Source organism: Rhodotorula toruloides (assembly GCF_000320785.1).
Source record: "Rhodotorula toruloides NP11 unplaced genomic scaffold Scaffold7, whole genome shotgun sequence".
NCBI lineage: Eukaryota > Fungi > Basidiomycota > Microbotryomycetes > Sporidiobolales > Sporidiobolaceae > Rhodotorula > Rhodotorula toruloides.
The window spans coordinates 44,084-69,381 of NW_015622967.1; the positions used below are offsets into that span (position 1 = coordinate 44,084).

At 62.8% G+C, this 25,298-nt stretch overlaps 8 protein-coding genes across 8 annotated transcripts; 1 reads left to right on the top strand and 7 right to left on the bottom strand.

The window, feature by feature from the left end:
* Positions 1-41: 41 nt before the first annotated feature.
* Positions 42-10,193, bottom strand: RHTO_07417 (uncharacterized protein; the record flags this gene model as incomplete). The annotated part of the gene is made up of 8 exons (XM_016421073.1): positions 42-281; positions 340-1,050; positions 1,108-3,339; positions 3,397-3,455; positions 3,513-4,431; positions 4,489-7,800; positions 7,855-8,732; positions 8,789-10,193. The coding sequence occupies 8 exons, from the start codon at positions 10,191-10,193 to the stop codon at positions 42-44; spliced, it is 9,756 nt and encodes a 3,251-aa protein (XP_016274194.1).
* A 716-nt stretch (positions 10,194-10,909) lies between these two features.
* RHTO_07418 (mitochondrial import receptor subunit TOM22) lies at positions 10,910-11,682 on the bottom strand (the record flags this gene model as incomplete). The annotated part of the gene is made up of 3 exons (XM_016421074.1): positions 10,910-11,014; positions 11,155-11,509; positions 11,681-11,682. Coding segments are annotated over 3 exons (462 nt in total).
* Positions 11,683-11,950: 268 nt separating this feature from the next.
* On the top strand, positions 11,951-13,858 carry RHTO_07419 (DNA-repair protein XRCC3; the record flags this gene model as incomplete). Its single annotated transcript, XM_016421075.1, has 3 exons — positions 11,951-12,017; positions 12,210-12,486; positions 12,547-13,858. The coding sequence occupies 3 exons, from the start codon at positions 11,951-11,953 to the stop codon at positions 13,856-13,858; spliced, it is 1,656 nt and encodes a 551-aa protein (XP_016274196.1).
* A 230-nt stretch (positions 13,859-14,088) lies between these two features.
* On the bottom strand, positions 14,089-15,541 carry RHTO_07420 (Rho GTPase; the record flags this gene model as incomplete). The annotated part of the gene is made up of 6 exons (XM_016421076.1): positions 14,089-14,355; positions 14,436-14,660; positions 14,717-14,735; positions 14,792-14,864; positions 14,925-15,033; positions 15,527-15,541. 6 exons carry the CDS (start codon positions 15,539-15,541, stop codon positions 14,089-14,091), a joined length of 708 nt encoding a protein of 235 aa, XP_016274197.1.
* A 207-nt stretch (positions 15,542-15,748) lies between these two features.
* On the bottom strand, positions 15,749-17,185 carry RHTO_07421 (uncharacterized protein; the record flags this gene model as incomplete). The annotated part of the gene is made up of 2 exons (XM_016421077.1): positions 15,749-16,413; positions 16,471-17,185. The coding sequence occupies 2 exons, from the start codon at positions 17,183-17,185 to the stop codon at positions 15,749-15,751; spliced, it is 1,380 nt and encodes a 459-aa protein (XP_016274198.1).
* An 828-nt stretch (positions 17,186-18,013) lies between these two features.
* On the bottom strand, positions 18,014-18,664 carry RHTO_07422 (uncharacterized protein; the record flags this gene model as incomplete). The annotated part of the gene is made up of 1 exon (XM_016421078.1): positions 18,014-18,664. The coding sequence occupies one exon, from the start codon at positions 18,662-18,664 to the stop codon at positions 18,014-18,016; it is 651 nt and encodes a 216-aa protein (XP_016274199.1).
* Positions 18,665-20,122: 1,458 nt separating this feature from the next.
* On the bottom strand, positions 20,123-22,263 carry RHTO_07423 (minichromosome maintenance protein 1; the record flags this gene model as incomplete). The annotated part of the gene is made up of 3 exons (XM_016421079.1): positions 20,123-21,220; positions 21,300-21,461; positions 21,520-22,263. The coding sequence occupies 3 exons, from the start codon at positions 22,261-22,263 to the stop codon at positions 20,123-20,125; spliced, it is 2,004 nt and encodes a 667-aa protein (XP_016274200.1).
* A 473-nt stretch (positions 22,264-22,736) lies between these two features.
* RHTO_07424 (smad nuclear-interacting protein 1) lies at positions 22,737-24,060 on the bottom strand (the record flags this gene model as incomplete). Its single annotated transcript, XM_016421080.1, has 6 exons — positions 22,737-22,798; positions 22,887-22,981; positions 23,046-23,155; positions 23,238-23,290; positions 23,353-23,453; positions 23,534-24,060. The coding sequence occupies 6 exons, from the start codon at positions 24,058-24,060 to the stop codon at positions 22,737-22,739; spliced, it is 948 nt and encodes a 315-aa protein (XP_016274201.1).
* Positions 24,061-25,298: the final 1,238 nt, after the last annotated feature.

Sequence of the window (25,298 nt, forward strand, 5' to 3'; positions counted from 1 at the left end):
AGAAGAGTGGTACAGGACTCCCCGCGAACAAACGAACGAACCTAGTCAAGCGATCGGCCGAGCAGCATCCTCGCCTTCTCGTCGTCGTCCATCTCGACCGTCTGCTTCCGCAACGGGTTGTGGTGCGGGTACCCGATCGACTGGCGCGAGGAAGTCGACATCGACCGTGCGGGCTGGGTCATGCTCGATGGACGCTTGCGGGTCGAGCCGAGCGACATGTAAGGCGACGAGTCGGAGCGGGACGAGGGTGATTCGGTCGTAGGGAACGAGATGGCCGAGAGCTGCGCGGTCGAGAGCGTCAGCACGCTACCTCAGAGGCGAGAGAGACCGCGAACCTACGTCGCCGCTGCTCTGCGTCGAGTCGCGCACGACACCCTCACCCGCTCCGCCCACCTCTTCCTCATCAAAGCTCTCCGGCTCCTCCACAAGCGGTCCAATAACTCCATATCTTCCACCACTCTCATCCCTCGCCGCCCTCGCCTGCGCAATAGCCTGCGGGTACTCTCCGTCGTCTGCGAACTCGACGTTTGGGTCGATCAGTTCGGTTGCCGCAACGTCGAAGGGAAGAGAGGAGTCGGCGATGTTGTCTTCTTCGTCGTCGGAGGAGGAAGAGGACGAGTCGCGCGCTGTAACGGTGGGGAAGCGGGAGGACGAGGACGAGGCGGAGGCGGGATCGCGCACGGCGGGAGTGCCGAGGAGCGGGTCGTCGTGTCTGAGCGGCGGGGAGCGCTCATGCAACGGGACCGACGAGTTGTTCGCGGCAAAAGTCGACGCGCGAGCCTTGACGAGGCGCATGCGGTTCCGGATCGAAGCCTGGACAGCCTGCTTGGCAGCGGACCTCGCCTCCGCCATGGGCAAGCGCCGATGCGTCTTCGAGAGGAGCTGGCCAATCAGCTGGCCCTTTTGCTGCCAGACGCTGCGGATCATGTCGCGTTTGATCTCGTTCAGCATGTCGAGGAATGACCAGGTCTTGGAGCGGTACTGGATGAGCGGCGTCGTGTAGGTGATGTTGTAGATGTTCGGTAGGCTCGACTTGTCCTCCTTCTCGCTCTGGAGGCGGCGAAGAGTCAGCGAGAGCCTCAGAAAACCAGGAGAACCCGAACGCACCCGGTAAGTCAGGCAAAGCACCGTTGACGAGACCTCGACGAAGATGAACGTCCTGTTCGTCGCCGCCCTACGCCTCATCTCGTCCGCGTCGAGCCCTTCCTCGCGGTCCTCGTTGATCAGCGCTTCGGTCGAGATCGCCTTGCGGACGCGCGTCTCGACGCTGCGAATCGAACCGCTCGACGACGTGAGCGGCAAGTTGGCGGTGCTGCTTGATTGGCTCGGACGAGGGAGAGCGAGCGACTCGGCGGAGCGGCTTGCGCTCGAATTGGAGGCCGGAAGCGAAAGTCGAGATCCGTTGCGGGACGAGGGCGTATCGTCTCCTCCGTCGCCGGTCTTCTGCTGCCGTTCGGCGAAGAGGTAGTCGAGGATCTTGCGGCCGACTCGATGCTCGAGCTGGAGTTTGATCGGGTGAAGGTGCAGCTCGAACCGCTCGATGATGGCGATTCCTCCGACAGGCGCATGCGTGTTCCACAGCGCAGCAGCGAAGATGTCGACCTTGGCCAGCTGGTTCTCGTCGCTGCAGCCCTCGACTTTGGCAACGATCTCGGCAAAGACCTGTTCGGGGCTGCTGTTGAGCGCGCGCAGGTCCTTGATGACCATGCGGTTCGAGGCGGACCCGTCCTGCTTTGAAGCCCAGGAGAACTCGGCGCCAATGACGGAGAACTTGGCGAGCGGCAAGTCGCCCTTGTCGAGCATGTGCCAGGTGAGCTCGGCGGCGTGTGCCTCGAGCTGCAGGCCGGCCCGCTTGCTCGTCGTCTTCGGACCGTTCGAGTCCTGCGCGCGCGTGAACGCCTCGACGACGAGATTGAGCTCGTTCGCCGCCTTAAATAGCTCGGCGCGGCTCATGAAGAGCTCGAGGCGGCCTTCGTCGTCGAGCTCGTCAAGGTGGATCTGGTATTCCTGGCCGAGACTGCCAAAGCGCCGAAGTCGTTGCTGTAGACTCGACACCGTGTCGATGAGCGTGCGAAGGTTGGAGAAGTCGCGGGTAAAGACGAGCGCTTCGATGTCGCGGCTGCGCGACTTGCGGGCCGGATCGCTGTACAACACGAGGTTGGTGACGACGTTGTAGACCGCCGCAAAGTGCGCCGGATTTGCCGACAGGGTGAACTTGTCGGCCTCGAAGGAGATGCGGTCGGTTGAAGTGTGGAAGTGGCTCTCGAGCTGCGACGAGCCGGGACCGAGGCCGCCGTCGTCAAAGTCGCGCTTCGAGCTGAGCCGGAGCTGATTGAACTTGTCGTAGCGAAGGGCGGCGGACGTACGGGCGACGACGCGGTCGAAGCCCCGCGGCTCGACTCGCAGGTCGATGAGCGTCTCGAGCGGAACAAAGGCCTGGAGGAGACGGCGGTCGCGACGCGGGAGCTGCTGTCGAGGGTAGAAGATCTGCATGCCGTCGAGGCGTGCGAACGTCTGGTGCAGGACCTCCGAATTGACGGGATCCTCAGGGATGCGGCTGTCGACGATCTGGAAGACCTTGACTTGGGCTCGGAAGGCGGTGAAGATGAGCGTCGACTTGTCGTCGACATCGCTCTGCAGCGAGACCTGAGGCTTGATGAACATGCACAGGTGGCCGGAGTTGGCGTCGAAGACGTCGGGGAGTGCGGCGGCTGCGAGATACGGATCCGTCTCGAGGTGGTCGCCGAAATGGTGGCGCCCTTCGTCCTGCTCCTCGTTCGTCGCCCAGAAGTCGCCTTCGCGCTTCGAGAGCTCCTCAAGCAACTTGTTGGCTTGCTCCGAGTCGTGCCACGCACCGCTGCGCTTCTGCGACGACCCGCCAGTCCGCGTCGACTTGCGCCTCGACCAGTCGCGTCGGTGCTTCTTCTCGTGCTTTTCCGCGAGGTCGCGGATGAAGCGCAGGACCGAGGCAGAGGCGTAGTAGACGAAACCCTTGCGGTCGCGCGACGAGTAGTAGTACTTGAGGAGCAGATCGCGTGTAGCGTTCGAGACCTGGCATGTCGGGTTGTGGATCATGTATCGGTTCTCCCACTGGCCCCACTCTTCGTAGAGACTGTTCGTGAGGTGCGGTAGGGCGCCTGCATCAGCCGAATCTTCCTCGACGCTCGTGGGCGTTGCTGGAGTCGGGGGGCCACGGCCGTGCTGGTTCCTCGCCGACGAGCTGTCGAAGTCGGGGTGAGCATTCACACGAACCTGCGCGAGGCGTTCGATGATGCGGTGGACAGCGCGAATGCGGAGCTCGAGCTCGGCGGACAGGTCGTCGTCGTCGGTGTCGGCGAGCTGCGTGCGAGGATGGTCAGCAAAGGACGCGCTTTCTGAGCGCAGTTTGTAGCGCACCTGGCCCTCAAGCTCGACCAGCCGCATTTGCGCCTCCTTGATCTGCACGGTGATGGTGTCTGCTCGAGGCAAGGCATCAGTCCAGCATTCGATGTACTGCAAGCGGCGTCCCGCACCCGTCGCGCAGCCCATCAAGCAGGTATGCGACTTCTCGTCGCCGAACTTGGTCTTGGGCTTCTCGGCGGGCGAACCGGAGGTGCCGTTCGACGAGCCGTTCTCCTCAGGCCAGTCCTTGGACATGGTTGCATCTTTGTGGCGGTAGTAGGTGAAGCGTGGGCTGACGATGAACGGCATGATCCGCATGCGCGGCTCCTCCTCGACAGGCATCGTGTAGATCGAGTCGTGGTAATCGTTCAGGTTGACCCAGTCGTGGTCGTCCTCCGAGAGCACGAAGTCGTCGTACGTCGGCGCCGGGGAGACGTCGTCTTCGGGGTCGATGTCGGGCGGCGCAAGCTCTGCCTTCTCCGGCTCGCGGAAGATGGCGGTGATGGTGCGCAAGTCGAGCGAGTCGAGGTCGACTTCGGCCATGTAGAAGACCTTGTGCGTCACCGTCTTGGTCTCGGACATCTCGGGGCGACGGATGACCATCTCCTGCGCGCGCTGGTGCAGGTCGACATTGAACCTGCCGATCTTGGCCTTGATGCCCAGGACGGTCGTCTCTCCACGCGCCCAGTCTTGCCAGTTGTCTTGCCGATAGGTGTGCGAGATGAAGAGCGGCGCGAGGGAGAAGCGGTACTTGATCGTCGCGGTGTGTCGACCGAACTTGGGGGATGGCGCCTGTGCCGACGGGAAGAGCTTGCCTTGCCGGATCGGCAACGACATCGAACTGTCGAAGAGTTTCCACCAGCGGATGAAGTGGGTCATGGCGTTCGGCGTGAAGTGGAAGCTGTTGTAGCCGTGTTCGCCCGAGTAGTCGACACTGCCGGCCGACGATGTCGAGTTCTTGAGGTTCGGTAAGGAGAGGTTCGCTGGCGAGGTGAGAGAAAGCGAGAAGTGAACGAAATCGGAGCGGAAGCCGGCGAACGAGTCATCGACCTGCAGGGACGACGGTCAGCGGTCGGTTCGAGATGCATGACGAGCAGGGAGACGCACCTCGCCGTCCAGGCCGATGGCGGCAGACGTCTTCGTGTGGACCTCCCAGTGTGGACGGAAGTCGAACATCCGGCACTGCCGGTGGAAGGGCGCGAGTCCACAACATCCAGCCTTCTCGCAGCCCTTGTCGCGGCAGGAACGCTCGAGCACGACGCCCATGCCCCATCGAACGCCGTTGACGCACTTGGCGCAGATCTTGATCCAGTACGACGCCTCGTCCTCGTCGGCCGTGACGGTGCTCGCTGTGTCGTACTCGTCGCCGCCGACAGTCGAAGGGGCGTAGGTCGAGCCATCCGCGGGCGTCTCGCCGTCAGAGTCACGGGTCGAGAGGCCAGTCGCTGCGGTGTCGACGTATTCTCGCAGATTGGGTATGCCGAGTACGTACTCGTCGCTGAGAATCTGGAAAAACTCGCGGTCCGGGTTGTCGAGGCCGATGCGGAACTGGACGTCGCCCTTCCACGCCTTGGCGAAACCAGCGCCAAAGCCTGTAAGCGCGTATGGGTCACGCGAGCCCTTGAGGTGGAACAGGACGGCAGCCGCCTTGCCGGGAAACAGGAGCTGGACCCGCCAGTGAACCTGCAGGCGGATCTTGTCCCAGAAGCCTATACGTTCTGACGGGTCTGGAGACGCCTTCGAGAGAGTGTCGACGACTCGAGCGACATCCTGGATGGCCGGCTGGATCGAGTTGCCCCAGCCGATACGGGTAGGCTCCGAGGCGTGGATCTTGACGACCGGCATGGCGTACGTCTTGACAGGCATGGCGGAACGAGGCACGACAATCGTGTATGGGGCGCCCATTCCCTGGAAGACGTGCGCTGGAATGACGGCGCAGGGCACTCGCCGTACCGCCTCGGGACCGCTGACCTCTTCGGCGATGACCAAGTCGGACTCGCACTGCCAGCTCGGAACGTCGCGCCTGCCGCTGCGAGGGACGTGTAGGAGCGGGAGAGGGTAGTCGCGGATCTGGAAGCGGGCCTCCTCCATTGTCCACGAGAAATGCAGCGGGACGAGGAGGGTGAACCTGGTGTCGCGAGGGAGACCCTTGCCGACGTCGTGCAGAAAATCGTGCAGACCGTCTTCGCCGAACGAAGGCTTCGTGATGACGAAGCTGAGGCCGTGGAAGGTGGCGCGAGCGAGCGGCGCCGACCGGCTGACCGCGACGAGGTCGATGGGCAGGTTCGCAGTCGCTCTCGAAGAGCGATCCTTGGGACCGTATAGTCGACGAGCGAGGGTCTCCTCGCGGCGCGCCTGCTCTGCGGCGGCGTTGCGAATGCGCCGAACCCAGTGCGACGAGTTGTACGCAAGAAGGTCGCGCTGCGCCTCGTCGATGCCAATAGTGTGCCGAGCGTTGACCTTCGACTTTGCGCGAGACGCAAAGCGAGTGCCGGAGTCTTCGGTATCCGGGCCCTCATCTTCGTCGTTCCCGCCGTCTGCTTCGGCTCGTCGGATCGCCTCGACCTTGGCGTCGAAGGCCGCCTGCCGCTCAAGTCGCGAGTTCTGCTCGTCGGATCCGGCGCGCCAGATGATGTTGAGCTTCGTCTCGAACGGGTCGTCCTGCATCTCGACGGCGAAGAGCCCGACGCGAAGCTCGATCTGCGGCAGGCGCTTCGGTCCTTCGGGATGAGGCTCGATGATGAAGCCATGTCCACCCTTGACGTGCTCGTACACGAGCTGCTTCGTCGCCTTGACCAGGGAGGCGGCGTTGTCGACGATGCGGGAGAAGATGTAGCGAAAGGGAATGCGAAGGCGAGCCGTCTCCGAGCTGAGCGAGATGATGAACGGATGGTTGCCCTGGTTATCGGGCTCGGGTCGCAGACGGAACTGACTCCCTCGCAGGCGGATGATGTCCTCCCACTTGCCCGGCACCGTCGGGCTTTGCCCCGCCAGCATGGCCTTTTCCCAGTTGACGGCGAGACCGCTCGTCTTGTCAAAGCGCAGGTTGATCTTGCGCAAGTTGACGAACAGGTGCGTGTCGTGCGGGAGGGTCGGAAACATGTGGAGGTCGCCAATCTCGCCTTTGAGCTGGATCAGGGGAGAATGTCGTTTAGTAGTGACAGGCGCATCCCGGATGTCGCTGGAGGAGGCGTCAGTCGGAGGTGAGACGCTAGGTCGGAGGACACGCAATGAAGAGATGGCGACCAGGCAAAGGTAGATGCTGAAGAGCTCGAGGCGGAGGTTGATGGTTTCGGATGCAAACGAGACGATGAACTCGTCGATCGGCGAGGTGGCGGTGGCGTCTGACGGCGCCGCCCGCTGGCATCGCAATCGCACGGCGAGATGCGGCAGGACGATGAGGCCTTTGCCGAGCTCCTTCTCCTCGACAGTCGTGGTGGCCGACGGTGTGAAGCGTGGGGGTACAATGCTCTTCCGCCGTCCCGTCAAGTCGGCCAGGTCCGCCCGACCGCGCATCTCCCAGCCGTCGTCCCTTTCCTCGCCGTGACCATCCCCTCGTGCCTGCGCGTACCGCTTGCGGCCTCGGCTCGCTCGTGCGTCGACGACCGGGTCGACGCTGAGGTCGAGGATGCTGAACTTGGCGAGGGCGATGCGACTTGGCAGGTCAGAGCCGCCGAGCGCCTTTGGCGCTGGGTTCGCACACGCGTTCGCCTCGAGCCGGATGTCCTCAGTCAGCTCTAGCGCGCTTCGTTCGGCAAAGTTGCCGACCAACCCGGGTTCGTGCTCGCTTTGCAGCAAGTACTGGAGGACGACCGGTCCCGAATGCAGCGCGATGCCGCGGCAGGAGTGCGCGTCCGCCTTCGGGTCGGTCCCAGCGATGCGGAGGTCGAACGAGGCGAGAGCGATGTAAAGGTTTTGGTCGCTCGGCAAGATGTCGACGATTGGTGACGGGCCGTCGCGAGCGGAATCGGTGCGCTCGGCCTCCTTCTTCTGCTTGGTCGAGGTCGCGGAGGCAGTGGCGAACATGGTGATCAGGTCGCGCAGGCAGCCCATGACAATCGGCCGCCAAAGGTCGACCTCGATCGTCTCGAGAAGGATGCCATGCTCGCCTCGGCAGGTCGAGAGGTCGACGAAGGGAAGAGGCGCGTCCGCTCGGGCTCGAGTGGTCTCATCGCCGAGAAGAGTGACGGCCGAGTTCCACTCGAGCGGTCCGAAAGCGAGGATGTCGAGTCGGACCGGATCTGACGGCAGCATCGGCAGTCGAGCGTCTCGTTTCGTCCAGCCGCCGTTGCCCGCGCTCGAGTCGCTCGAGTAGCCGTTCTCGTGCGTGAGCGAGTCGGAACTGCTGGCGAGGATGTAGACGTTGAGGATGTCGGTACTGAGGGAAAAGCGAGTCCTGTACTCGAGGCCGAAGCGATCCTGTGAATGCGGAATCTTAATTAAATCGCGTTTCAGCATGCGAGTGGAACTTACCAGGTCCTTCGTCAGGTTTGGAATAGCCTTCAAGGGCTTCAGCTTGCGCTTGTGGTACTCCTGCGTCAACGGCGGAGGCGGCGGGACGCCAAACTCCTCCTCGAACGTCCTCGTTGGCCTCTCCTCGTGTCGACCCCGACTTGTGCTTCGTCCTCGGTCATCGCCCTCCCGCACTCTTCGCTCTTCATCCTCGTCTCCATCCTGCGCGCTCCGCCTCGACTTGGACGAGTTCCGACTCTCCTGCCTGCGGTGCTTCGCCGCCCTCCTCGCGGCCCTGCGATCCGACTCGCTCCGCCTGACACTCCGATCGACATACTCTCCTCCGAAGCTGACCTGCCCGTTGGGAAAGCTGAGGCAAAGCAGTTCGGGCGCGGACCAGTTGCGGAAGAAGGGGTCTGTTGGGTCGCCGTTCAGTGTGGGCGAGTCCAGCGGGTCGCGGTCTGCGGCGTGCGAGGTGCGAGGAGCTTGGATACGAAGCTCGACGCCGCCCATCATGGCTGTGCCGACGATTCGAGGCAGACCATGCACGAGGCGAGCCTTCTTCTCCGTCTCGTCCTGCTGGTGCGCCTCAAACCCGGCCCAAGTCGTGGGCGAAGACGGTCGCGACGGTGTAGCCTTCCTCGGTCGAGCCTTGATGATCCGCAATGCCGAATCGATCGTCTCGAACGGAGCATGTCCGCGTACCTCTCCGAGGAAGGCCTCGAGGACAACGACGGCATCGTTGTGGTTCTGCGGGATGTGCAAGCAGCAAGGACGAGGGGCGCAGTCGGTCGGCGGACAGGTCGAGCGGGAGAGGAAGGGAGGGTGCCAGGTCGAGGTGACGTCGAGGCGGGACGGACCGAACGAGAGCGCTTTCGAGGCGTCGAGGAGGACTTCCTCTGTGCAGTGGAGCGTGTTAGCCAGGAATTGGTGGAGAGATAAGTCGCCAACTTACCCTCACTCCCGTCCATCTTGATCCTCCCCTCGACTTCCCTCCACTCAGCTCCGACAATCCAAGCGACCTCCTCCCCTCTCCCAATCCACTCGCGATGGCCACCCCTAACCTCATCGCTCAGCCCGCCTAGCTTGACATCTGCCCTCACGTCGTGCACCGACAGAGCGAACGCGATCGTCTTCGGTAGAGGTGCGGCGGAGGACGTTGAGGGAGCGGAGAGTACGTGCGGGGGAGTGGTGTAGTGTGCTGAGATGACGAAGGCTGGGACGGAGAGGAGGAGCGAGTCGAGGTAGGCGAGCGGGGGAGGGCGAGGCGGTGTACACTCGTCTAGACGTTTCGGCGGCTGCTGTAGCGTCGGCTCCGGTTGCCGCGGTGCTGAGGGCTTCGCCGCCTTCCTCTGCGCCGCCAGCTCCGAGACAGTGTCCAACACCCGCTTCAACTCGTGAACCCTGACATGCACTCCTCCAGTCTGTTCCGCCTCTTCTCCCTCTCGCGCCGCCCGTCTCGTCTGCATTGAAGCCTTCCGTATCCGCCCCGCCAGTCCACCGCTAGTCGAGCCTCTCCTCGTCCGCTCGCGAGCCTGCGCGTCTTCCTGCGCTGGCTCGGCGCCGCCGAAGAGCACTTGCAGCTTGACCCCCCGTTCCTTCGGTGCCCAGCCTTCCCGCTGATGAGCGCTCGCCCGAAGGTGCTGCAGAGGCGCCTCGACGCGTACAACCAGCGGCGCACGCATCTCCAGCGCCGGGCACGGCTGCTTCCCCATCCCCTCCTCCTTCGTCGCAACCTCCGCAAACCTCACCTTGCTCAGCCTAACCCAAGCCTTGACTTGCTCTGCCCCCGCCGAGCGGAGAGCGATTTCCCCGCCTATGCAGAGCGTGCCGGAGAGGACGAGGGTGTCTTCGAGTGTGAGGGAAGTGATGTCGATGTGGAGGGCGAAGAGGACGAGGAGGGACGAGAGGCGGGAGAGGAGAGCTGAGAAGCGAGAGGGGTGAGGCGGAGGAGGGGGAGGTGGTCGTGGTGAGTCTCCTGGAGGAGGAGGCGGATCCCGCTTCTCCCGCGGCAGCACAAGCGCATCCTTCTTGACATCCACCGTGACGCCCTCACACCTGATCACAAACCACGCGCGATCCTTGTCCCTATCCGTCTGCGTCTCACCGACAACCCCCTGCCCCGCCCTCCTACCCCTCCACCGCACACACCTAACCTTCTCGACCCTGGCCGTGACACCATCCTTCTCCCAGCTTATCCCCGAGACGGACGAGAATGAGAAGCGGCCGATTCGGAGGTGGTGAGGGAGGACAAAGAGGCGGAGGAAGAGAGGGAGGACGAGTTGGAGAGTTAGGTAGGCGGCGATGAGGTAGACCACGAGGGTCGGGGTGAGGGTCACGAGGGTGGTGAGGGACATCATGGCGTTTGTTCTGTCGTCTCGACAGGCGCGGAGAGAGCTGGAGAGCGGCCGAACTGGAAAGTGGAGCTGTGGGAGCGAGACGGTGGGGTCAGCGGGCGCCGACAGCACGAGCGACCCGCACGGTTAGCGCCCCGTGATCCTTCGAAGTCACTCACTGAATCTCGAGTCTAGTTGCGCTCCATCGTCGCGCGCGAGAGCAGCGAGTTGTCCGACGAGGCAGGACGAGTGATCGAGGAGTTGAGGGTGCGCTCGGTCGCTCGGTGTGGCTCGAAGCGGCGTTGGCGCTGATGCTGAACCCGTAGCAAGCGAATCAGCTGGTCCAAGCCAGCGGAGGAGCGAGTCGAGCGAGAAGGAGCGGTCGAAGCGACGAGGCAAGCGGACGTCGTTGAGCGGGGACGAGCAAAAGTACGTTCAACGGGCTTGCAAGCAGCATGCAGTGGGACAGAACTAAGGAGTAGGCAGGAGCTCGCCGAATGACAAGCGAGAAGATCCAGTGTGCGGAAATTGTCGAGCGGTGTTGCCAGACCCTCGTCGATGAGGCTGGGAGTGCGAGGGGACGTGCAGGGGTAAGACGGAAGTGCAGGTGAGAGGGAATAGTACAAATTGCGGGCGAAGGTGGCGGGGAGACTGTACAAGATGGGCGAAAGAGCCGTTCCTTCCTTTCCACTCCTCCTCCTACTCGGTCGGTTCGGTGGTCGGTCGACGTGTGTGCGCGCTTAGAACCCGGCGGGGACGATGCCTTGCGGTGCTGCGCCTGCTTGAGGGGCGGGCTGGCCCGGGAAGGAGCCTGCGGGAGGGGCGCCGTACGGGTTCGCTCCGGGCTGCGAGGGGACGATAGGTGTCAATCACCGCTTGGTACGAGCATGCGGCTCTGGATTCCTCAGACGGCAGCCCTAGGTAATGTGCAAGAATGCGCAACGAGCCTGGGCAGCCTGAGCGGACCAGAGAGCGGAGGACGCACCTGCGCGGCAAACTCCTTCTCCTGCTGAACGATGGCTGCCTCTCCCTCGATGCTCAACAGCAGAGGCAAGCCGACGAGCAGCGCGCTGGTAGTGACGATCCACGCCGCGTTTCCCGCCTTTGCGACCGTCCAGCTGAGCCAGCCCTTGGTCGAGCTCGCCGCGTCCGAGATGGCCGCGCGAGTCGAGGGCGAGACGATGTCCTTCAGCGCAGCGATGCGCTCAGCGATCGTCTCTTGCGACGGGTCGTACGTGTCGAGCTGGAGGTCAGAGTCGGAGATGACAGAGTCGAGGTCGGAGCCGGCGTCGGACGAGGCGGACGACCAGGCGTCGTCGGAGACTTCGGTAACGCGGACCCTGCAGCGTCGTTCGAGCGCATCCAGCGGGCAGCAGAGCGTGTCGTGCGAGTGTGCGATGGCGGTGCGGGAAAGTTGGCGATGGCGAGCAGGGAGAGCGGGTCGGGCGAGTCGGGTGGTTCGAATGGGTCAGCGTGCATTCTGTCGAGTCTGTGAGCGTGCGCGTGCTCACATTGTGGCTATCGGCGAGGATGGGTGGATGAGGTTGGCGAGAGATGAGCGATGAGGAGGGGTCTATGGTCGATTACAAACTGAATACAACCGGGTTTGTATTGATGCACGATTACGAACTGATTACAACTCGCTCCCTATTCCCAAATACAACTCTCTCTCACCTTGACATCGCTCGTCTCTCGCTTCCACGCGATCGTGCTCGCCTGCTGAGCCTGCTGTGCTCCCGACTGGGCTTCAGGGTCGCACCCACCGCTGGACCGGCGCCCGCATGCAGAATGTCGAGCTGAAGGAACTCGCCTCGCTCACGCCAAAGTACCGCGCTCATCTCGTCAAGGGTGAGTTCGTGGGCATCGCTTGAAGATTAGGAGGTATCACGTATGAGCTCTCGAGGGCTGGGCGCGCGGATGAAGCTCTTGCGAGGCCCTGAGACGAGCGACATCGCGGGCACTCCTCGAGACCCCCTCAAGAACAGGCTTTGAAACCAACGCTAGACATACAAACGCTGACCCTGGCTCTTCGTCACACAGCGGGCTACCTCACAGCCGCCGAAGTCCTCCTCTCCTCGCCGAGCGCCCTCACCCAGCGCACGAAACTCCCGCCCGCCGAAGTCCTGCACCTTCTGTCCTCGATCTCGCACGCAGTGTGCTCGCTTCCTTCGACTGTCGACAAGAGCGTCGCGGAGATTGTCGAGGAGGAGGAAAGGAAAGGGCTCGGCGCGGTCTTTACGACCGGAGACGAAGGGGTGGACTTGCTTCTCGGCGGCGGCATTCGAGTGGGCAGCTTGACGGAGCTCGCGGGGCAATCGTACGTCACACCGAACCCTCTCCACGCTTCCGTGAGCTAACCGGGACGGTTGCACGGCAGCTCCTCCGGCAAGACTAACCTCTGCCTCCAGCTCTGCGTCACGGTGCAGCTGCCCCGCTCGCAAGGCGGACTAGGCGGCGGAGCGCTCCTCATCACCTCCGAAGGCAAAGTCCCTTCGACGCGGTTGTTCGAACTTGCCGAGCACTACTCCTCCCTCGACGGGACGGGCGAGACGAGTCGATCGGCCTGGGACTTTCTCGACAACATCCATACTGAGAAGGCGCCCGATATCGAGACCCTCTCCGCCGTCCTGTCGTACCACGCTCCCGCAACAATCGAGCGCGTCGCTTCCGCCTCCCGCTCTTCCTCTCCACCCTCCTCCGCTCCGCCTGGCACTTTCACCCATCCCACCGGCCGTTCTCCGCTCAAACTTCCCCTCCCGATCCGCCTCCTGATCCTCGACTCCATCGCGGCCCCCTTCCGTGCCGAAACGGAAACTGGCACGCTCGGGTTCGCCAACCGCGCGAAAGACTTTGCCCAGCTAGGGGATACGTTGAAGCGCTTGGCGAACGTGTATGGCGTTGCTGTGGTGGTGGTGAATCAGGTGACGGACGTTTGGGAGGGGAGGGGTGGGAGAGGAGTCAGACTTGGACCTGAAGCGTTTACGGGCGAGAATGGCGGAGGAAGCGGGACGGGATACCTGTCCCGCACGTCGACGACCGGCTCTACGCACACGACAACCTCGACCAGCTCCACACTCTCCTCAACCGGCCTCCCGCCTCCGCCTCACACGCAATACTCCTTCCCGCCTCTCCTCTACTCGCGCTTCCAATCCCCTCACTTCCTCGGCCCCTCGTCCTCGCTCTCTCACCCGTTCCTCCCCCTCCCATTCATCCCCTCCGGCCCACCAGTCTCCGCAGCCCTCGGGCACGCCTGGTCCAACATCCCCAATACTCGACTCTTGTGCCTCGTCAAGCGTGATTCCGGAGGTGTTGGCGCAGGGAGGACGAGGAGGTGTATGTGCGTTGTATGGAGCCCGTATGCGCCTAGGGGAGTCGTGGAGTATGAGGTTAGGCAGGGAGAGGGCGTGAAGAGTGTGGGAGAGGTGCGGGTTAGGGCGGTCGGGCGGCCGCCGGCTTGGATGCGAGACGAGGGTGATGTAAGTGCTGCTCGCGAAGGTGTGGGAGAGATGGACGTCGCGGAGGAAGAGGAGGACGGGTTGTGGGGGACGAACGGGACGCTCGATGCGCAGGTCGCGTGGGAAGCACTCGACCAGACGGCGAGGCAGGCGCAGGCGGAAGCTGGCGGGTCGAACGCGGTGGAGGACGTCGAGGTGACGGATCAGGCGGAGAAGGCAGATGTTGTTTCGTGAGTTGTCGTTGTGCCGGTTTTCCGTCTCGTTAGTTCCCCTGCTTGTCGTAATACTAGCCGCATCATCTCTCGCACGTTTTCGATGGACTGAAGAGGGAGTCGAAGCGGTACAAAGTGCAAGAGCGAGGAAGGACGAACTACCGAACATCGAAGGGATCGCAAAACGACAGTAAAACACCGAGAAGGAACGCTCTGTACACAACCCATGCACGCCTGCTCTATCCGCCCCGCTCACAGGATCACACACCCGCAGCATCCTCCTCCCTCATCACTATCCCGCCTCCTCGACCCCGTTCTCAAGTCCTTCCCATGCCCACCGTCGTCTCCCAGCCCGCCTCCGCCGCCTCCGTGGTGTCCGCCGCCGCCGGAGGAAGGATTTGCGCGCACGAGCATGGCGGCACGCGTGGCGGCTTCAAAGGTCTCGTCGACGCCTTCGTTGAGCAGGGCGGAGCATTCGTGGTAGGAACGGGCGCCGATGGATTGTGCCATCACTTGACCCTGTGCGCGTTTGACCAACATCAGCAATCAATCAGCTTGCCGAGGAGCCGCAGATTGAGGTTAGAGCAGTCCTGGCGCACCTGCTCGGTCGTGACGAACCTCCCCCTCTCGCCCGCTCCATCCCGCATCGCCTCGTCCCTCAAGTCCCTCTTGCAGCCAACAAGCAACACGGGGATGTTGGGACCACACAACTCGCGCACTTCCTCGATCCACTTGACCGAGACGTTCTCGAGAGAGTCGGGCGTGTCGATGGCGAAGGCGATGAGGATGACATGCGATTTCGAGTAGGACAGCGGGCGCAGGCGCTGCATCAGAGCGTGTTAGCCTGGGTAGACGATAAAAGAAGGGCGAGTTGAGGAACCTCGTAGTCTTCTTGACCCCTACGTGCGAAAGGAGGGTGAGTTCGTCGCGCATCTGGAAAAATGAAAGGACGCACGCAGTGTCCCACAAAGCCAGCTGTACTGCTTTGCCGTCAAGTCGGATCTCCGCGACAAAGTTGTCGAAGATGGCTGTGTGGGCAAGCGGTGAGTCTTCGTCTCCGTCCACTCAGACATGCAAGATAAACCCACTTGGTTCGTACTCGCGCGGGAACTCGCCCATCGCAAACACCGACAAGAGGGACGTCTTGCCGCATGCGCCGTCGCCGACAATGACGAGTTTGCGGCGGAACGCTCCGCCCTGTTCAGTCCGGTTCGTCGACAAGGGGGGATGGTCGACGGTGGAGGATGGTCGACGGCGGAGGTCATTGTAGAGATGAGGTTGACGGAAAGAAACCAAGCAGTGGCCGAATGGGTACGGGGAGAAAGGGATGAGGACGGACGGGAAGTCCGGGACGAGGAGGAGATTCGACGAATCAAGCGCAAGAGAGGGCGTGGGTGTGTTCAGTCATCGTCAACAAAGGTCAGATACCGTCGTAGGCATCGTTCGTGGTGCGTATGGCGAGCGAGGTCGTCGAGGGATGAGTTGCGAGAGGGGGGCGGTGCGGTGAGCGAAGGGTCGTCAGGCGAGGCGGGAGGGCGTGCAGGCAATCAAACAGCGTCAGCACACTCGACCAATCCACTTCGCGCCGTCCCGTACTGCGTTGTCCGTCCGCAAGCGAGTCCCAAAGGCGTCGGGGTGGGGGATGGAGCGTGCGGCGAGTGTGCGAGCTGAATGAACCGCTGCGACGCACAGGTTGGTAGCTCATGCTTTCTCAGCCAGTCTGTGCAGTCGAGCCAAGCGAACGAGCGAGCGAGATCAAGCGGACGAGGGCAACCAGCGTACTTCCGGGCGAGCCTCTCTCGCTTGGCAACCCGCGACTTCGCATGAGAAAGTGGCGTGAAAGAGTCACTGAGGAACTCGTGAATCGTCGTTACAAGAACAGCCAGGACACAGCCTCGTTCAATCCGCCGCATCAGACAACCTCATTCCGCAGCGCACTCTCCCTCTTCGGGCTCCAACGATGTTTCTGCAGTGTGTGCGCGTCCCGAACGACGGGTGGCGGTGCCGCGGTCGTCGAGGCGCGGACAAGCTTGTTAGGCTGGCGCGCGGAGGGAGGAGGAACGGGAGCGGGCTTGGGCGGGAGAGTCGGCGGGGCGGACGAGACTCGAGGCGGGACGGGCGCGGGCTGGAGCGGGACTGCCGACGACGGGCGGGGAGGGAAGGGCGGCGCAGGTCGTACGGGAAGAGTCGACGAAGCCACTCGGCCAGCGAGCGGCGTCGGTTCGGGCGCATTGGTGAAAGTCGTCCAGCGCGACGTGGGCCCTTGCTCCTCCTTGACCGGCGGCAGCGGCGCGCCTCCTCGCCGTCCTCCAAACTCCCTCTCAACTGTTTCCTGCGTCGGCCGCTCCATCCTCCTCACCTCCTTCACCTCCACTTCCCCGGCACTGGACCCAGGCACCTTCGCCCCCTCCTCCCACAACAGTCCCGTCTGACTCGTATGGCTCCATCTCTTCGACAGCGCCTTGTCGTCGAGAAAGTCGCGCGGGAAACCGTCGGGGTAGTCGCGCGAGTCGGCGTAGCGCGGGCTGTGCGCGAGACGCTTGACGAGGTAGATCACAGTGAGGATGGAGAAGACGACTGCGGGGCGGAGTGGTCAGTACGAGCAGAAGCGCGGAGAGACAGGGAAGGACCCACTGATACCGATGATGACCAGGATGCCGACCATGAAGAGGTGGTTCGAGGGAGAGAAGATGTTGCCGTTCGAGCTGTCTGACGCCAATGTAGCCGATGCGGACGGCGACGACGTTGCGCTCGAAGACTGCGAGGCGGGCGAGGCAGACGACTTGATCGCGGCTGACGAGGACGAGGCGCTTGCGCTCGAAGAGGCGGGAGCAGACGAGGGCAAGTCGGTGCTGCTAATCGGCGCCGCATCGGGCGTCGGCACGCTAGAAGACGCGACAGGACGGTTCTTGAGCGGCACGGCCGCGGCAGACGTAGTCGCTGCAGCCGGAAGAGGCATGTTGGCGCTCTGAACCGCTGGAGTCGCCACGACCGGCGCGGCGGGAAAAGGGTCGGCCGAGCTCGGCTGAGCGATGATGAAGGTCGGTGCCACTGCCTGAGCGGGCGTGTTGACTACCGCGGCGGTCGCAGCGACGGGCGCTACAACGGCGGGAGAGGCAACGACCGCCGGGGCGGCAACGTTGGGAACGACGACTTGGCGCTTGGCGAGGTGTCGCGACCAAGCGCGGCGCTCGTGTGCGTCGGCGAAAGGGAGGGTGTCGGCAGCGGGGTGGGCGGAGGGCGACGATGCGGGGGGAATGCCAGCCAATTTGGGGTTGAAGGTGGGTGCGGAGAGGGCGAGCGAACCGGCGCTGGCAAGGAGGAGGAAGGTGAGGAGGTCGCGATACATGGTGGATAGAGGTGTGAAGAGCGAATTGGGCGGAAGAAGGGAGCTGCGAGGGCGAAAAGGTCAGCAGGCAGGTAAGGCGAGGAGGGGAGAGGCCGGCGCACCGTCAAGCTCGGATGAACGCGTTCGCAGAACGTCGAAAAGAATGCGCAAGCGCTGTAGGAGAAAGCAGAATCCCGTCCTGCGGGGCACGAGTCGAAGAAAGCCGAAAGAGGGGACGAGGGGAGCGTCAAGCGAGAGCAGCTGGGAGCGAGTGAACGGTAGGAGCACAACGTGTGCCCGCTCGTTGCCTGTACGGTCAGATGCGTCGCCCAGGCCGAGCTTCGGGCATCACAGCGCGAGTTGAGCGAGATGGCGCGCCTTGAGGAGATGGCTTGACGAGGGAAAGACGGCGGTTGGCGGGTCAGGCGAGCTCGCCTTTTTGCCCAGCACGGTCAATACCATTACTGAAGCGTATGAACCTGCGTCGCCCGTCCCAGATTGGCGAGATGGTGAGTTTGCGACCAGGGTCGGGAGGAGAAGAAGATGAGGACAGGGACTGCGGTGTCGAGGCTCGCCGGTGGTGCTGAAGGTTTCTATGTGCCCTTCATGAGTCTAGCGAGCGGATGGAAGCCATTCACAGCACGTTGAGCGGGTCGCGCTGTGAGGTCGCGGCCAACCTCTCGCAGGCCCTCCCTTGCTCTCTTGCACGATACGACTGCCTCTCAGAATTGGCTCAGAGGCCTCGGAACAAGTGACGAAAGGCTTTCCTGTGCTCGCTCACCGGCTCCACAGCGACCGCACGTTCCTCTCGCTCCGCTTGAGACGGCACGGCTTGAATGCAGCAACAACCTACGCCAGCGACGAGTCTACTCGCCTCGCCTGATCCGGCCTCTCTGGCTTCTTCCGCTCCTTCAGCACTTTGGTCCAGAACTCCCGGTCACGCTCGCGAAGGTGTGTCGGGATGAGCGGTGGGAGGCGGAGCTTCGGAACGACCGGATTCTCCCTAGGAAGCGTGCCGAGGAGGTCACACAGGTGGTTGAAGTCTGCCTGAAAGGTAGCTCCGCTGTGCGTCCCCGCTGTCGGCCACGACGCGAACCCATGTATAACATTCAGCTCGGTGACCTGATGTCTGAGCACCACGGTGAGGCTGGTGAGGCGACGAAGCGGCGAGAATGGAAGGTTATCACCCCCGTATGCCTTCTCGTCCCAGTAGTCCCAGGGCCCGAAGTGGTAGTAGTCCAGGACAAGTGAGGTGAGGCTAGGCGCGACGAGCTGGCAAAGCCCGGAGAGATGCTTGTCTCGGACGCGGTGGTGCAGAGCTAGGTATGTGAGGGCAAGAGTGGGCAGACGGGTGGAGGAGCTGGTAAAGTCGAAGTCCCGAAGCGCGAGTGATTGTAGGCTTGGAAAGGGGAAGGGGTCTGCGCCGCTCGAGTATCGCCGTTGTCCACGCATGCCAATGCTGACCGCACATCTCCAATCCAGGTCCGTGAGCCTAGGCATCTTGCACGGAAGCTGGAGTTCGTGACAATACGCGACACAGGAGGAAGAGGATGGCGATTTGCCCTCGGGGCACAGCAAGGCGACGCGCACTGTGAGGTGCTGGATGTAGGGCGCGACAGCTGCAAGAGCCCGGTCCAAAAGGTTATAGTCCGTAGGCCACAGAACCGCGCTCGCTCGGCACGATCCGTGTGGCCCCCTAGCCTCGAAGCGGCGGACTAAGGCCGCAAGCCGCGTTGTTCTGCTCAGCATCGCTAAGCACGCCGCGCTGCCCCGCGTCAATGTCCAGAACGGCGATTCCCATCCGCCTCTATCGCTATAGAACGCCTCCAAGCAACTGTTACCTTCTTCGCGAGGCTGCTCGACATTGGCGAATTGCACCTCGATCCGCTCGTACAGCAGCCATCGTGCGCTCGCATGAAATCCCCTTGAGACCCGAACGAGGCGAGCGAGGGCGCAACGACGGTCGTCTGGTTCGAGGAAGCCAACGATATGCTCGACGAGTTCTGCCGGCAAAGCTTGCGATGGTGGGCGGGGCTTTGGGCGTTTCTGGCGTCGCGAGCGAGCCATAAGGCACAGCGGAAGGTCTGGAGAAAGCAAGGAGGGAGCGAGCGAAGGGGAGGCAGGAAAGGAAGTTGTCGGGGCGGGAACGCAAGCTGGACGAGACTGCGACTCCGTGACTCGGTTCGAGTGCGAATAGCGTGACTTCGCTTTCTCTCTCGAGGGCGGGTCATTCTCCTTTGCGCAGAGCTCGCACCTGATCCAGGACTTTTTGTCGACAAGCGCTTGGGAAGGTCGACCAAAAATCGCTTCTTCGCTACACCACGTAAAGACAGCGCTCATGGCGCCATACACTGCTCCTGCTCACACTGTCAACCAGTCTAGCTTCCTCGGCAACCTGCCCTCGTCCTTGTCACGCCCGGCGCGGCGTCCTCCAGGAGGAACGATCCTCGTATCGCGGCTTGACGCGACAGAGGGGCGGCAATAGAAGCTTCGGTACCACCGAATTAATCCTTAGGAGTGTGCCAATGCGTGCGCAAAGACAACGGAAGCCTGCCTTAAAGGGGGGGGGGAAGCGTGAGAAGTTGGCTCGCTGAAGTCCAGTCACAGCTTGTCAGCCAGCGGAACTATCTGGTTGCTGTTGTGTGTACGTGAGCGAATGAAAGGACTGCACGAAGGAGGATGGCGAAAGATTCCAACAGAAAGAGCGAGCCGGAGGGGTATCTACGAAAGTCGACGAGGGGGTCGTGAAGAGGAGTAAGATGGCGTGAAGATGTAGCACAACGGGTGAGTGAAAGGGAAGAGGTGCGGAGCAACAGGGATGGGATGATGCGAGGGAAGGGTACGGAGGGAAAGCGAGGTATGGAAGCTTGGGCGGCGGAGGCTCGTCGGCGGCGGCGATCAGGCATGCCACACGAAGCGGGAGACCGCCGCTGAAGAATTGTCGAGCGTACGACTGGCCTACCTCGCATAGCCGTCGTCTCCGCCCGCGTACAACGCATGCTGCTGGCCCTGCCTAACCCCAACCGGCGTTCCCTGCGCACTCCCCGCCTCCTGCTGCTGCAAATGATGATGCGGCGTCTGCCACCCTCCTCCGTTCCGCGGGTCCATCATGCTCGGATCGCGGTGGTGCGTGTAATTCTGCTGAGCGTACGGGTCGGAGTAGTCTGACTGCTGCTGCTGCGCGGCGGAGGCGGAGAGATGGCCGTGAGAGGCTTGGTGATGCAGCGTGCGATGAGGAGTGTGAGGGACGGAGTGGGAGTGGGAGAACGAGCGTTGGTGGTGGAGTGAAGGGTGGCCGGCGTCGTGTTGCTGCTGCTGCGGAAGCGGAGGAAGACCGTGCGAGTCGTGCGAGGGGTAGTACTGCGACGCATGCGAAGGGGCCATCGTCGAGGAAGGCTGGCGTTGCAAAGGCGGAGTCGGGGGAAAGAGGTCGAAGAGAACGTCGGGTCGGTCTCGGCTGTCGTCCCGGGAGAGAGGAGAACGGTCACGTACCGGCACCGTCGAATACAAGTCGTAATCGTATCCTCCTCCCCCTCCCTGCGCGCCAGACCCGCCTTGTCCGCCGCCCTGCCGCTGCTGGAGCTGCAACATGTCCGCTCGCTGCATCATCTCGGCATAGTCCTGCTGCTGTTGTTGCTGAAGCGAGTAGCTCCCGCCCGCGCCGCCGCTACGAGGCGGATAGCTCCCGCGCGGACCGTGAGGCGAGATCGGACTCGGGTCGAGGTACCCTCCTCCTCCTCCGCCCGACAACGGCGACGGCAACTGACCCATCTGCATTCCCGCGCTGTTGGGCGGGACCGGAAGCGTCGGGTCTGCCATCAACCCTTGAGGCGGAGTCGGGAGCGGAAGAGGCATAGGCGGCGGAGGCTGGATCGCAGCTGGACGAGCCTTGCCCGACACTCGGCGGTTCGTCGCGATAGGTCGGCCGGAACGCTGGCCCGTCTTGAGCGAGATTTGGCCGCCGTGGACGGACGAGTTGGCTTCGAAGTTGCCGGTGGACGAGGCGGTTGTCGGCTGGTACGCGGCCGAGAGGTTCGGAGGGCCGTCCTTCGCTTCCTGCGTCGACATCGCGGGTACGCATCAGCGACATGTCCACAGAGACACTCGCTGAGTGAGTATGAGACGCTCGACGCACCAGACACGCCGCGATGAGCTTCTGACCCGCCGAAAGCTGCCCGTTCTCGTCCTCCTTGACAAGCGGCTTGAACTTGTCTGTCGTGAAAGTGTAGACCCATCCGGACTCGGAGACCACAAGGAGCAAGACTTGGGTGCCGGTCAAGGTGGACAACTCGTAGGCCTGTCGCGAGCGAGAGAGTCAGCACCAGTCGTTCCGAGGAGGATCGAGGGCAACACACCTTCTTCATGATGCCGGCCTTGCGCTTCGAGAACGTAATGTGCCGCTTGCTCTTCTCCTCGATGTACTCGATCTGGATCTTCCTCCTCGCCTTGTCTTCGCCTCCCTCGGCCCCTCCCTCTCCCTCGCTCTTGCTCGTCGCAGCAGCCGCAACAGGCGGCGGTGGAGGCGGCGCACTCGCCTGCGCCTGCGCCTGCGCGGCAGACCGCAAGTCCCGAACCGACTTGCGCTTCTTCGGCCGGCCTTCGACTTGGCGCTCCTCGTCTTCTTCCTCGTCGTCTTCGAGATCGGATCCTCGGTCCGGGTCAAACGAGATGAACCCTCCTCCTCCGCCTGCGCCCGATGCAGCCGAGCGCGAACCAGGCGGAGGGACCGCGCCGCTCCTCAACCGCGTGACAGGTCCCCTCGCTCCCGCACTTCCACCGCTACTGCTCGACCCGCTATGGGTCCTCACCATCCCCTGGCCCGTCGCGAACGACCCCGACCCCGACCCACCAGGCTGACCGAGTCCCAGCCCGCCCATCCCAGACGGAGAGCCCGACGACCCTCCACTGCCCGAGGAAGTCGTGGCAGCTGGATCGATGCCGACCATCATTCCGTTCTCGAGCGCTGCATCGTCGAAATCGTGTGGGAAGGCAGGGAGGGGAGGGAAGTCGGTCGAGAGGTAGGCGGAGGGGTCGAAGGGTGCGGAGGGGGTTGTTGGTCGAGACGAGGTTGCGAGCGAGGGCGCTGCGAGGGTCGCCATGCAGTAGGTGCACTCCTGAGAGTCTTGGAAAGTGGTCGCGCGTGTCCACTAGCCCTGCGATGCGGAGTTGGCGGCGTGAGAGGGTTGTTTGGCGGGTGTTTGTTGGGCGAGCGACGAAGGGGTCCTGCTGGGTCGCGCGTGAAACGAGTGACGGGTGCAGCACAGTCCAAGCGAGTGTGTGGTGTCCTCTGACAGCAGTACGAGTACCAAGCGGAGACTTGCCGAAGCGAGGAGAGCGAGAGCAGCGACGAGGAGCTCACTCGCGTGGGATCACTCAACATCCGCACACCGCTCGCTTCCTTGCCTCGTTGGGTCAAGTCGCGCGGCTGTCTGGACTCTGGAGACGCAGGGAAGCACGGGCAAAGTCGAGCGAACGAACGGAAGCAGCTCCTCTCGTCCTCTTCCTCGTCTCGCGGCATCCGCGGACCGCATACACCCAAATCGACTGAGCAGGCTCGAGTTGCACTCGCGTCCTACGTCTGCGCCGCCTCAGCAAGCAGCACATACTCCCTCGTCGAAAAGGCAAACTTGAGGACTGTGCGAGTCACAACTATCGACATCAGCCTCGTCCGCCTCTTCAAGCGGGCTCGAGAGGAGAGAGGAAGAGCGAGTGTGAGACGCACCGTCACCGCTCCGCAACTCGTAGTACCGCGACGCAGGGATCGTCTCGTCATTGACCATCGTGCCGTTCGCCGAGTCGAGGTCGATGATGAACGGTCTGCGCAACACCATCTTCCGTCAGCTCGGAGAGCCAGAAAGAGAGGGTGGTAAAGTGAACGCACTTGGTCAGGCTCTTGGTGTCGCCAAACTCGTTCCGCTCGACGACTTGTCGGAATTGCAGGACGGCGTGTTGCTTCGAAGTCGAGGGGTGGTCGACGGGTATGTCGGCGACCTGCAAAGCGGACCCACGTTCGAATCAGCATCCGCCTGCTTGGTACAGCAAAGACGCTGAACGAGCGGAAAGGACGACGCACCACCCGGTCGCGGCCAATCAAGTACGCCGACTGTCGATGGACATGGAACAACTCTGCCCATCCCCACTTCGTCAGCGCTTACTCGAACCTGGAAGAGAGTATGAGGAGGACGCACCGACTTGCTCCTTGCCCTTGAAGACGTACAGCCGCCAGTTTCGAACGGGTTTCCTCGCCTCGGGCGGTTCGGCGTATTTGAGCACGACACCATTGAGGGTGCTGGACACGAGAAATGACAAGAATACACGCCTCCGTCAGCTGACAAGCCTAGAGACAAAGACTTGGAAGAGGGGACGCACTTAGTCTCCGCGGCCAACGCCCCGCTAGGCTTGAAATCCGGCTCGACCTGCTTCACCGGCTGCTTCACCACCTCCCCTCCTCCTCCGCGCTTTCCATACTCCATTTCCCCTCCTGATCCGCCAGGGACGAGCGCGCGTTGGTCGGGCAAAGCCTTGCCTTTCCCCCCTGCAGCTCCGGAACGAGGAGAGTCCTCTCGCTGCCGACGGGTCCAACCGCCGTCCCCACCGGCCGCCGCGTCCCTGTCCCGCTCTGCACCGCGAATAGGCGAGCGAGAGCGCGACCTCCTCCGTCCTCCGCCTGCTCCTCCTCCTCGTCGCTGGTCGTCACTCCGTCCACCTCGCCGGTCGTCGTAGCCTCCACCTCGCCGGTTGTCACGATCGTCGTAGCCGCCTCGTCGGTCGCGCTCGTCGTACCCTCCCCGTCTGGAGTCGCGGTCGCGGTCGTAAGATCGAGAGGGAGGGGAAGGCGAGCGTCGATGGGAAGAGGAAGGCCCAGCAGCAGTAGAAGAGGGGTAGCGGTCGCTCATCCTTCTTGTAGCACACTTGCAGGCGGCCTGAGAGGCTAAGAGCTGGTTTGAGCGAGGTGAGCGGAGTGGAGGAGGAAGAGAGAGGTTGAGGGAGGACCACTTCCTGGCATCGCTCAATTCGGCTCATTCGTGCGCTGGATGTCTGCTAGGATTGTTTGGACCGCTACTGGACTACTCTTACGCTGCCCGCTCGCCTGGTTGTCGCCGACGACTACCACGCTCGACGCTCATCAGTCGAAGGGCTCACAGGAACGACGACGCCTTAGGCCGGGCTGCTAGTGCGCGTCGAGCCTCGAGCAAACAGTTGGAGTGGGCAGGCCGAACGAACCGGCCGGAACCGGGGGAGGGAGGACCAGCGAGGCGGGCTCCATTCTCCTCCTCGACGGACGGGCTCTACACGGCTCATCACGGCAGCGCGACCTTCATCTCGTGCTCCATGATCTTCGACAACCCAACTCACCGCCTTACAGCTGGCGCACAGCCGAAGCCGGTGCCCTAGCAGCCTCAACTTTGCTCGTTCCTTACCACACTCGCATTTCCTGCTCTTCCGCTCGCTCGACGCTCTGCGGATCTTGACTCGCTTCGTGGAGACCTACATATCACCCTTCTCGACCTCCTCAATGTACTAGCGACGCTCCCCAAGCCTTGCGGCGGACGCAACGAACGTGCCGCGGCTTGCTCCTGCGTTCTTCTCGCTCGCCATCTCTCGTTCACTCGCTCGTCCCGGTCCGATGGCAGTCGCTCAAGCACTATATGATGGGTGTGTTTACGGCGGTCGCAGCTGGAGGGGGCCTCTGCAGACGGTGGATCAGGACCTTTGCTTTCTCGTCTCTTGCCCTCCTTCATCCACCCTCCTTTGCGGCGACTTCTCTCTCCCATTACCCAGCTACTGCATTTTCCCGACGGCACCCCTTTGCGGCAGGATACGTGTCCCTGGGTGGATGTGCCGAGTGTTCCGGCCGGCGGAACTGACCCGACTGACTGAGCGAGCGCGCACAAAGAGTGGGGGCGACTCTCTCGCTTCGTTGCGTTCTTCTGCTTCTTTCACACGAGTTGAGCAGCTCAGAGTGTTGCTCAGAGTACACTCGAGACTGCCCAGCACAGACCTGCGAAAGACCCGTGCTCGTCGCTCCTCTCCTTGACCTCCCCACATCCCATCGCACACACCTACTACTCTCAAACTCGCACCAGCGCCAAACGAGCCATTTCTACCACTCTCAACACTATCTTCTCGTCAC